Here is a 12,248-nt window from a genome sequence, read left to right as displayed (position 1 = left end):
TAAACTACATTTCATATTGAAGGGTGAGGTTTTCTTTAAAGAAAATTAGTCCAGTTCTTTCAGTGTTGCGCTTGCCTCTGTGCAACATTTTTCTGTCCCTTGTGGGTTGGAAGCATTGGTGGGAGACATAACGAAGATGAGAAACTGACTGTTGGGAGAACAGTGATACTCAGGGTGATATTCTGTTCCCTTCCTGGTCATCCACATGTCCAGATCTGGTTGTTTGCTTGGAATTTCTGCTCATCTAAATGCCAAAATGCCTCATGCACCTCAAGTAGGAATTCTGTTGCTGGATGCATAAGCTTGCACGCCCACATAGTCATCCATGTATGTACATGGGCAACAAAATATAGCAGGAGGGGACGATAGACTTCCTGTCCTTTGGCCCCAGTAGTTCAGTAGTTGGAGCATGCACCTAGGAAGCTCAGTTCTAGGCCCTCTCCTTTGCCCAGGGTTGTTTGAACTTGGGTCTCTCTGACTTTTCAGCAAGATACCACACCACAGATGAAGCATTATCCAGTGCAGTCTGTGTCCAGGAACAGAATTCCTACCTGTAGTGTTAATGGCATTTTTGGTATGTAGACAACCAAAAATGCCATGTAGATGACCAAGTCTGGATACTTGGATGAATAGGAATGGCTACCCGTCCTGTAACACAAAATGATTGCCAAAAGCATAAAGCAGATATATAATTACAATTATGAAGGTATACATTCTTTGATCTTTTTGTCATAGTCATAAGCTTGCAAGTAGTGGGGGGAAAACTTCAACTATAAATTAATTTGCATATTTCTTTCTAATGCTATTAACTTTGTTGATGATAGGGTGGTGTAGGTTATATTTGCCAACATTAAAACTTGAATTAATTATATATTACATAAAGAAGAAAACTGGAGACTGTATGTTTTGTGCTCCATATCAAAACCTACCCCTTTTGGCCAGTGGAACAATGGTATTGGTACTAATCAAGGAGAAATGCTTGGATATTGTCAGTGTGACAGGGCACTTAATGCACACCTCTCACTTTACAAGGAGAGGAAGCTGCAGAGAAGACTTGGATGGCAATCAAGGGGTGTCACCTGACTAGCATGTAAGGTCAGGGCCTGAGGTGATCCAGCAGTCTAGGCCTGAGAGCCACAGAGAGAGAAGCTCCTGGGCAGCAGGGCTGCAGCAGGACTCCTGGGTAACAGCTGAGTTGGGGTAAGCAGCACTAGAGGTTTGTGGACAGGACTTAGGAGTAGAGGAGGTCCGAACAGGCTCAGGAGTAGGGCCAGAGGCCTTGGAGCAAGGTCAGAGCCCAGGAACTGGGCAGAGATTGGGGCCAGGGGCCCAAAGCCTGGAGAGGGGCATAGGCATGCCAAAGAAGCCCAGAGATTGGGACCAGCACCCCAAAGCTCAGGAGGGGGCAGAGGTAGGAGCCTGAATGGGCAGGACACAGTGCTTAGGAGTAGACCGCATAGGTGAAGTGCCTGGATAGGGAATACAGGCAGAGGTGCGGTACTCAGGAGTAGCCATGAGAAGCAAATTGCCCAGGTGAAGAAGGCAAGCCTGGAGTAGCCAAGGTTGGCAAAGTGCCTGGACAGGGAGGCACAGTCACAAGGCTGAGGCCATGGCCCAAGGGGGCTGTTGATCAATGTGATTATTAACACCTGCGAGGCATGGGTGTGGTATAAGAGGCAGTTGGAGCCACATAATTAGCTCTTCAGGCAACAAGTATGGACACCTGTATTCATGAGAGGAGTTCTGACTTGGGAAGCCCTGGGGCACCCTCCCTGTTTCTAAAAGATAGCATCAAGGTGTGGCAGACAAGAAGAAGGGGAGAGTGCCCAAAGACAGCCAGATGAGACAAGGGCTGAGCTGCCACCAGGGGGTGTCACACCACCTCGGGGACCAGCACTTATTACACTCAGGCAACGTTATGCAATTTTTTAAAGTGAAAAATAGAATTTCTTGGAAACCGGCCAGACCATGCTAAGAAATGGTAAACATGGTTTTGAGTTTGACCAAGCTTGCCTGAACCCTGCAGGGTCGCAGGCTGAACTCAGATACTTGATGCAAATATTCGAATTGATCCTGCTTCTGAGTCACGTATAGCCTGTGAAACACTCTTAGCTCTCATCCAGGTAAAACACTGAATTTTCATCTTCTCTGCTGATATGTTGTTTCATGAAGGAGTAAATTACCTCAGTTTAGTTTCCACTTACTGCGGGATAGATCAGAGTGGGCCAGCAACACGTTAATCCTCTCCTCATTTACTTCATCAAATATGTTCACCAGTCACCAGAAGATTGCTACTTTTTTATTTGTATTCTTTCTCTTGCAAATTCAGATACAGTAGTTTGTAGTTCTTAAAGGCCCCATTACAGTCAATATAAAGACTCAACAACCCTTGGATGAGTCAAAATTTGGTTTGATTTTTCTGTGGAATAGACTACCTTAGCTTCCAGTTACTCAGCATGCTTGCTTAGGGCCTCATATTCATGTATCAAATATAGATACAAAGAATATGTTGTCATCAGTACCTATTAATTCCAGGCTGAATAGTGTGTGACATTAAGGGCTGCTGCACACAGAAAGCATTGCAGACTGATGTAGTATCAGCCCTGCCCTGCCTACTACTATCCTCATACGAGTTGGATCCTTAATATTTCTCCTCCTTCTTCCCCTAGCATGCTTTAAGAATGCTAGCTTTCAGGCAGATACACAAAGTACTTGGAATGGACCCTTTGCCACCTCCTAAAAATAGACTTAATGAACGCAACAGAAAAAGGAGACGAGACGTCAGTGAGACGACAGAGGGCGAGGGCGACGGGAAGAAAGACAAAAAAGAGGAAGATGACAGTGATGCCTAACCACTGCTGTGGCAGTCATCAGGACAAAGTTCACATTGCTTTAATTTTTAATATAGAAGCTGCTGTTTCGTCTGACATTTGACAATTGTACTATTTTTTTCCTTGAAATAATGTATTGTAGGTGTTTTAAATGGTGCTTAAATCATTGCTGAAATTGCATCATTCCACAGTGGTAAAGTTGCTCTGGCAACAGTTCTTCTTCTATTATGTCCCTTCCTATCCACCCCACTACAAAAGAAAGTACCCATAGCAGAACAGGTGGACTAAGGCAGGCATTTTTTTTAAATCTGACATCTCTTGTAAGCTCATAAATGCCCCATTACATGTGAAGCAGGGGTGTCAAACTCAGCTGCTATCCCAGGCTGGATCCAGATCCAGAAGCTCTGGCCACCACCATGTGCCAGAGCCAGAGCTGCTACTGCTGTCATGCCATAGTGGCAGCTCCAGCTCTGCCTCCACCACAAGTCACACAGCAGGGTGCTGGCAGCTGGGGGAGGTAGAGCCATGGCAGTGATGACAGGCAACACAGCTGTGGTGGGGGCGACTGGAGCTCTGTCAGCCCTTGATTGCTCTCCTGCCACTGATCACCAGGCCCACTGAGGTCTAAGAGCCCCAGATTCTGCAGCAGTCTGCTTCCCCAGCCCCCTACCAGGCATGCCCCCAAACCTGCTGGTAGCCCAGCAGGCTAGACAGAGGAGCTCTGTGGGCTGGATTTGGCCTGCAGGCTGCATGTTTAACACCCTTGATGTAAAGAAAAGCACAGGATTATCGTATTAGTGTCTTTAAAGATGCTTCCTTGTTCACTTTAGATTTTCAGCCTCAAATTGGAGTACATTTCTAACCTGATCTAGAGTGTCTGAATGGACAAAATTATGGGGGTTGGGAGGGGCTCTTGCACTTTATGAGCTCCCATTTTGGAGCAGTACAGAGGTACATAAGCCACTTTCTTAGCTATTTTGGGGTGGGGAAAAAAAGCCAACTTATAAGTGACAGTTGGAAGTGGAAATGAACCTGCAGAAATAGCAGAGTATTAAATATTTAATTGCCTTGGATTTGCAGTTCTCCATTAGACACGGTATGCTTTAAAACATCTCTGTAACATGCTACCTAAAAATTAAAAAATAATAGTTTCTCTTGTTTAGTACTGTGGTTAAAAACTTTGCAGTTTTCTTTAGAGAGTGTTAAATATCTTCCAGCAGAAATGACAGCCTGACTAAGTGCCACATTAAACCATCAGAAGTGGTAACAGAATCAGAGTGCTAACTTTCTAATACATGTTGTTTAATAGTATCACCTAACCACAGGGAGATTCTCTGTGTCTCAATGAGTGCCTTCTAAAGAGAAGTGGCCAGGACTCTCGCAATGAAAAGCTATTCCGTAGTGTCTGAGGACCTTTCCTTTCCTTTCCTTTCCTTTCCTTTCCTTTCCTTTCCTTTCCTTTCCTACAGTTTTAACTCTTGTCAGTTTGTGCAGGCAGGAATCTCTCAAAAATAGAAAATTCCCAGGCACTGATGGACTTACTGTTGTAGTCTACCACTTCACAAAACCTGACGCTGAGCAAATGAGGGTGTCTTTAATTCCATAGAGGGAAATGGGGATAAAGGAATTGGTCTTGGCCTTTGGGTGGAATTTTCTCACTCTTTAGATGCCTAAATGGCACTTAATAGCTGTGTAAATGGTATTTTTGGCATGTATGCACAGTGTGCAGTTCTGTTACCAATGTGTCTGCATGGCTACCAAGAGTGCATAGTAGTGTATGCACTAGCCAGGCAGCAAACACACCCACATCCTGGAAAAAGCAAGGCATTATTGTGTTATAATCTCAGTAGGTAAGGGGTTAAGGCATTCTTGCAGGAAACAGGATGATGGGTTCTAGACCCTTCCATCATCTGTGTCCCTCTGATGTCATCACATACTGCTTTAAAACACCACATGCCTGATTAGGCATTTTCCAAGCTTTCCTCCAGCAGCACCCTCAGATGCATCCCGTCCAACCCCATGGACATGTACATGTTCAGTTTTTCTAAATAGTCCCTAATCTGTTCTTTTGCCACTGATGGCTACTTACCTCCTCCCCAAACTATGCTGCCAGGTGCAGTAATCTGGGAGCTGACATTGCCTGTGAAGACTCAGGTGGAAAAAGAATTGAGCACTTCAGCCTTTGCTGCACCCCCTGTGACTAGGTGGCCTCCCCCATTTTGTGAAGGACCCACACTTTCCCTGATCCTTCTCTGATCCTCCATGTGGATACTTAGGCATCTATACTGCAAGGGTAACATAATCAAATTGTGCATAAATGCCAACAATGTCATTTACACAGTTGGTGAGTGCCCTATAGGCACATAAAGTGTAATGAATTTAGGCCTTGGTGTATAACCAGCAAGCCCTGCTGGGAAAGCTGAGAGCCTAGAGCTGGACAGGCCATACTATTCGAACTAAGCTGTATGTGGCAGGTTTCTCAGCTGGTTGCACAATGCATTTGATAAGAAAGACCTTTCTTGATAGTATTGTGATTTATTGTCACTTAACACAGTTTGTTTGGTTATTTTACCTTATAAGTGTTTAAAGGACAGCCTGTAATGTGGCTTTAACATTTGATTGTCTTTGTAGTGCTATCCAGTTAAAAGGAGACAATTTTAAACAAATAAAGGAGTGCTATGCTTCCATTTTCTGTGTAATGTGTAGTGTTTAATCAATGAATACTGTAAGAAGGTGCTCACTAGTCAGTTAGCTGAGAGCCTGGATAGTGATTGTCCCAAACATCCAGCACCCCAATTCCTTAGTCAAATCCTCACTAAAACTTCCTGGTCTAACTCATGGCGTTTCACAGCAAGTCCCATGAGGTGGACCAAGGGCAGTCAATTATTTTGGCTGGAGGGCCGCTTAACAAGTTTTGGTGAGTTGTCGAGGGCTACAACAGTGGCCCCGCCCCTTGACAGGTCCCACGCCCCCTGGTTGCCATCTTGGGACTAGAAGTCCCACTCTGTAACTCCTGACCTAATCCACGGGAAGTCCCTAACCTTGCCCCCAGATGTACTCCTTTTGGGAAGGGGGTTTGCCATCTTGGAACCAGAAAAAAAAAAGATACACTAAAAATCAAATATCCACAATTATATATTTTAATTTTATTTTATTTTTTTTAATTGTCCTGATTTGTGTGTGCTTGAATCTCATGTATAAATAAGTGATTGCAAAATAGCTCAAAATGAAGTCTTACTCTTGTATATTTTGGGGGGAGGAGGCTGGAGAGGTGGGGGTGTATAGGGTTTGTGATGGGGTGTGGGGGGTGGGTATGGGGTTTGCAGGGGACTGTATGTGTGGGGATGTGTGTGTATGTGGGGTGTGGGGGTATATGTGGATGTGGGTGAGTGGGTATGGGGTGTTTGTGGGAATGTGTGGGTGTGTGTGTGGGTATGGGGTTTGTGGGGGGCTGTGGTGTGTGTGGAGGGGGTGGGTGGCTGGGTGTGTGTAGGTGGGTGCATGTGTGTGGTGGGGTATGTGCACATAGCAGTGAGCAGGGCTCCCACCAGAGGTGCACGTGTGTGTGTGTGTGTCAGGGGTATGAGGGAGGATGTGGGTGGCTGTGGTGTTTGTAGGATGTGTTATTGTGTGTGGGAGAGGGTGTATTTGTGGGGTTTGCAGGGAAGAGTTTGTGGGTATGGTGGGGTGTGCATGGGAGCCCCCTGTGCACGCCCCCCTGAGCTGGTCAGCACCTGCCTCCGTCCTGCAACAGCCCAGAGTTCTCATGCTCTGCGGCACCTCCCCACCACTGCCAGCAGTGCGCAGCCCTAACACACCCCACACCTGCTCCACACTGCCCGGCCCTGCCACTTCCTGCCTCCCACTGGGCATGCAGCATAGCTGGGGTGGCTCTGCAGCTGGGCTGCCTTTCTGGGCAGCCCAGGTGGCGGCAGCTCCTTCTGGCTGCCACTGCCAGTAGCCCTATATCCACGATGGGGATCCACGTGCACAGGCCCGACACAGAACACCCTGTGCCTGTTCTGGACTCGCTCGCCCAGGCTCAGCTGCCGAGCAGAAATATTGCTCGGCATAGGTGGAAAAAAAGCAGCCCTTCCTGTATTAAAGGTTCAGAGTGTCACAGGATTGGGCCCGTTGCACTTGTGTTAGGTCATGACTGTAGAGCACTTTCAGTGGCCAGATCAGGCAAAAATTGTAAGTTGTCTGCACCTTCTGTTTCTTAAAAATGCCATTAATAATTTATTTTGAATCTTCAAAAGTAATTCAATATTTTAATCTCACAAGGCCTTTTCCAGGATTACTGATTAATGAAAAATTTAATTCCAGGCTCACAATTCACTACTAAATAGGTCTCAGGTGTATTTCTATAGAAGTTGTGGTGTTTATATTTTTTTTCCTTTGAATATGTTGGGAGAAGAATTATAACACTTCTGCGTCTCAGTCTCGGAGACTGATACCTCTAGAGGAGGTGTCAATAGAACTCCTTAGTACAAGGGTTTAGGTTTATATCTGTGAAAATGGATACACGGTTTGCAGTTTGTGATGTATTCCTTACAGCATGGATTCAGGACTTTGGCCCCAACCACCAAGAAATCACTAATATGGGAGTCTTGGCATCTGAGGGTCTCTCATAGCACTGGAATGATTTGAATCAATGGTGAAGTGCTAAAGAAATGCCTTATTTGGATTGCTGTTGGTTTGTAAGACACTTCAAGGAATAGCAGCAAACAAGGAAAAGATCCTACTTGTACATTTACCTTCACAACATGACTTACCTTTTCTGGGGCTACTAGGCTACATCTGTTTTCTCCTCCTTTTTATGCAGTATTACCCAGCAGCAGCATTTTGATGCAGAGGGTTTCGGCTTCCTCTTACCCAAGCTTTGTGACAATGTGGGAGAAGAATAAGGAAATGAGGTTGCAATAGCATTATTTACAAGTTGTTTGAAGACAATGGAATGCAGAAGGAAGCCAAGGGGGGCATTTGGGTTCTGATTCCTATGCGATGTCAGTGCCCACAGTCTGACAGTTGTACATGGAAAAAATTAAAAAAGGAAAGTAAATCTTCAAAAACTGCCCCTTGTTAATTTAAGGCTGGTTCATGCCATTTTAACATGCATTATACTGTGGGTCTTTGCAAGCCAGAGGGCACATGCAGGACTTTTAGAAAGAGTTTGTACGCTCAAATAAAGCATGGTTTCAATTTGGAGGTCCCATCTCACTGGGATTGTTTGAAACCCATGTTAGATTATTGTGTGTGTTGTATTCAGTGGACTTCTTTTCCTTGCCTGTTATGTATGCTCTTTGCTGCTCAGTTAAAATATTCAAGAATGACGGATATACAGCAGTGTAGGTGTTTAAAAACTATTCCTCTTGCCTTGCTCCAAAAAATTAACCCTCCTCACCTGAAAGTAGAAAATGTAAAGGTTAGAATTTAACATTTCAGATCAGTCACGTGCTGTGTTGTGGTACTACACTTCTTCATTTTGTTAACAGCACACACTGTTGGTGGGAAATTAAACATCCTTTCTAGTTTGATCTTTTTGATCATTTAGCAACGTTTTTTTTTTAAAAAAAGACTGTGATGAGGTTTGTTTTTGTGCAAGTTGTTTTAAATAAAGGTATGGCATTATTTAACCACTGCTGTTCTGCTTGCTTGATGCTCTGTTGGTAACAAAAACAAGCTCCTCTCCCAGGGTAAAACCCAATGACATCCTTCCATACAGTTATACATCAGAACTTGCCTAACCCCACTGTAAAGACCTGATCCTACATTGTGTTGTCTTCCATGATGTGCTAAATACCGTATATCACTAGTGTCATTCGTGGGAGATGAGGGTGGTCAGCATAGCATAGGAAGCCTTGCACCTTACCTGGATCAAAACAGAGGAGATGGCACAACAGTTTCTCATATATTTGAAGAGTTTTCCTAGTAAGAATTGGGAAGTAAAAGCAGTCACTGGAATAATAAAGCACAAAAAGTAGGACCACTGTCACAAGATCACAACTCAAGGCCATTGGTTGGGTGCCTAAAACTAACATAGGTTATATAGACTGAGCAACACGACCTGGAAAGTCTATCAGTGGATCTAGAACAACCCAGCAAATTGTTCTGGTTTGGAGTAGTGATGTGCAGCAATCATGACACAGAGCTCAATGATCTGTAGCAGAATGCTGAACTACTACACCAGCCCCTGGGTAGTTATGGAAACATGCGGTTGATTAGTAACGGCTATGTCTGCATGCTCCTGTTGTATGCTCTTGTTGGGATCCAAGTGGTGTGAGGCCATTTTTAGCTCATTTCTATGGTTACTTTAGCAGGCAGATATGACAATCACAGCTCCTTCCCCAACAGCAGCTTCCTATCCCCTTTTGAAGCAGCTGAAGTCACCTCTGCCCCTACCCAGTCTTCTGGTAGTGTAGCCATGGCAGTCCAGGAATTATGCAAGACAAGGATTTTTTAGAGGTGATATCTTATTATTACAACCATGCATTTGGTCCAAAGTTAGACAAGCTTTCAAATGCAAGGCATTCTTCATCAGGCCAGAGTTTGCATTTCAAAGCATTTTATTAGCATATAAGGACAGTTAGAAAGGGAGTTTTCCAAGCTCTCACAAATGCCAAGAGATTTCCTGACCTAAAGGAACAAGGACAGAGCTTGGAGAGGAGGAAAGAAATTACAATGCTGAAACAGTGCGTGGTGGAGCAGACTTGATGACTGGAGTGTGGTTGGATAGTAATGAAGACCTTTGGGTCATTGAACTAGATTGTCAGCCTTAGAAACATAGATCAAGTTTGTTGCACCAGCACAGCAAGATCTCCATCCCATGCAAAACTCACTCCCTCATTCAGGTGTAAATTCACTGGTGTAAATTCAGGTGTAAATTCATTGAAAATATTTACTTTAAACCTATGCTGGCTTTTTTTTTTTCTCTTAAAATTTCCCTCTCTCCTAACAGCCAGCTCAGCTCCAGCAATGCCAGGATTTGTGGCAACGCGCTGGGGCAGACTTTTTCAGCAGCGTCACAGAGATCTGCTTTCACTAGGTATTATATGGTGGGGAAAACTTCAGGTGCTGCCTGGAGCCTCTGCTGCTAACACACCTTTACACAGCCATTGCTGAACCTGCAAGCTTGGCTGCAGTGGCAGGAAGCACTTACTAAATACTTCCCCCCCACCCCAAGAATAGGTATCACAGGAAGCTTAAAATGAGATTTCTTTTTTGTCCCTTCGTTAGAATTCTTCATCCCTCATGTATTCAGCTGTAGTTGGTGCAAAAGAAAATAATAATTTGAGAATGGAAAGGAAACTGCTACTTTGTGGGTAGGCCTAGGGACTAACTAACCTAGCCCTGTTGCAAGGCTTTCTGCTTTTGATTGCCAGTTTCCTGAGGAAATGCATCATGCATAAAATCTTTAACAGTGGTATAAGTCTGGGGGTTGTTTCCGGCCTAATTTCAAAGAATTTAATTGCACAGTTAACTTCAGATTTTAAAGAGGGTGGGTGGGCAGAGGGAACATGCAGGCCTGGTTGACTTCAAGCAAAAGAAAAGTCAGCGCCGCAACACCATTTTATAGCAACAATAGTACCTCGACATACAGTTTTATTATCAGGTATTCCGCAATCAAATCAGATGGAACCATTTTCAGATAATTAGGATCTATGCCCAGCCTTGCAGCTCAGCCATCGTGCTTTCTCTTCCCATGTTTTGTTGGAAGGCTCTCAATCTGTTTCTGTGCTGCCCATTGCAGCTTCTCCTTCCCAGGTCCCACCTTATAGTCTGATCATACGAAAATACTCCACTGCTTCTGGCACATCTATTCTAGCAGCTCCCCCTTCCATACCACTGACCTTCGCTTTCACCTGCATGTTGCAACGTGCCTAATTCCTTATGAACTTGTGTCCAGCTTTCAAGTTGCTTTTCCCTTTTGTTTTCACTTGGGCTGACAGGTGAGGCTGTTATCCTGTGACCTGAGATCCAGGTCAGGTTTCCTGCATGACCTTGGCTGAGTTCACTTCACTGGTCATCTGTTCCCTTTCACACATCATAGGGCCACTCAGGGTGTGGACACATGTAGCATTTTGAAACATTTGGGTGACCATACATCCCATTTTCACTGGAACAGGCCCATTTTAACCCCCTCTCCCATCTGTGTCAAATGAATGCCTTTACCTGGTTCTCAGCAGGAATGCAGCAGCAATGCTCTCCAGCTAGGGAGCAAGATAGAGGGTTGCTGATATTCTGGCTTCTCACAGTTCACTTTCCCCACCCCAACGCTGGTGCTTCACAAAACCCCTTCACCCCCTTGCTCCCTGTGCTGAGACTGGAGTGATAAGACAGCTGAATATACAGGAGAGCTGGGAAGGAGCAGACTATGCCATTTTGTGACTTGGGAAGTATGACTACCCTATTCAAATGCCACTGAAGCATGCCAAAGGGCAAGCCAGGCAGATGTATGTGCCCTTTGAAGTGCTCCCAAACCAGTGGAAGTGCCACAGGAATGGTGAAGGAAGCAGCCACTTTTTAAAAGTGCTTCAAAATGACATGCTCGGTGGAGCACAACAGAGACCTTTGAGTCCTCCGGCATCCCACAGTGCTCCTCGGACCCACCCCCAGCTTGGACTGCAAGTTTCTCAAGGCAAGCGCTGTCTCACTGTGTTTATACTGGGCCTGGCACAGGGAACCTGTGGTCGTATTTGCAACTTTTTACAAATGTGCAACAGAATAAAAACGAATCAGGTCTGTAATTAACAGCAGGTATCTGAAAAACACTATCAGCATCATATCCCAGCCCCAAAAGACTGTATTTAGATGAGTCATGGCATTGTCCTTGTGAATTGTTAGTCCTTTGCTTTTGTTAATAGCTAGGAAACTGCTTGCTTATATTTTTAATTCCTCATTACAACTTCCTTTTAATGAGGAAGCTGTTAATTCACCTGGTCAATACCCTTGGGCAGCAATAGCAAACGTATTGAATCACATTGCGAAGTCCCTGTTATATTGCAGCGGTCTATAAGTTATTTCACAAGTAATCATCAGTCATTTTCGCAACAGCATGTCTTGGATGAGGATTCTTTTCATCTCAGACCTTTCAAAATAGCCAGCCCAAGGCCTTTCCCTAGGATGCCCACCCTCTTGGACGGCCCAGGTATATGATACAAAAGCTATAGGGCCAAGTCCTTCCAGAGTGTTTTTATAGCTCTATAGACATCACTGACACTGTGATGGATAACACCAGCTATCTGGGGGAGCTGCTTAATTGCTGGAAAAAAATGCAATTTTGCAAGGAACCGAAATTATCCCCAAGCTCAGTCTGAATCCTGCAGTCTCCACTGAAACATTAAGGAACAAATTAGAAATATTTAACTGCTTTGTTTTGATATTTCCAAAATGAAACATTGAACTTTTGCTCCAAAA

At 44.6% G+C, this 12,248-nt stretch overlaps 1 protein-coding gene across 2 annotated transcripts in view; it reads left to right on the top strand.

The window, feature by feature from the left end:
• Positions 1–5,518, top strand: part of ZFR2 (zinc finger RNA binding protein 2) — a 124,430-nt gene extending 118,912 nt beyond the window's left edge. For both annotated transcript variants that reach the window (XM_014599837.3, XM_019491222.2), the window contains exon 19: positions 2,670–5,518. In XM_014599837.3, the coding sequence (XP_014455323.1) occupies positions 2,670–2,852 (183 nt within the window). In that variant the 3' untranslated portion in view covers positions 2,853–5,518. The remainder of the gene's footprint in view (positions 1–2,669) is intronic.
• Positions 5,519–12,248: the final 6,730 nt, after the last annotated feature.

The sequence above is a fragment of the Alligator mississippiensis genome, chromosome 16 (assembly GCF_030867095.1).
Source record: "Alligator mississippiensis isolate rAllMis1 chromosome 16, rAllMis1, whole genome shotgun sequence".
In the NCBI taxonomy this organism is placed as follows: domain Eukaryota; kingdom Metazoa; phylum Chordata; order Crocodylia; family Alligatoridae; genus Alligator; species Alligator mississippiensis.
The sequence above is the reverse complement of the archived record's forward strand: the minus strand, read 5'-3'. Positions and strand labels throughout refer to the sequence as shown.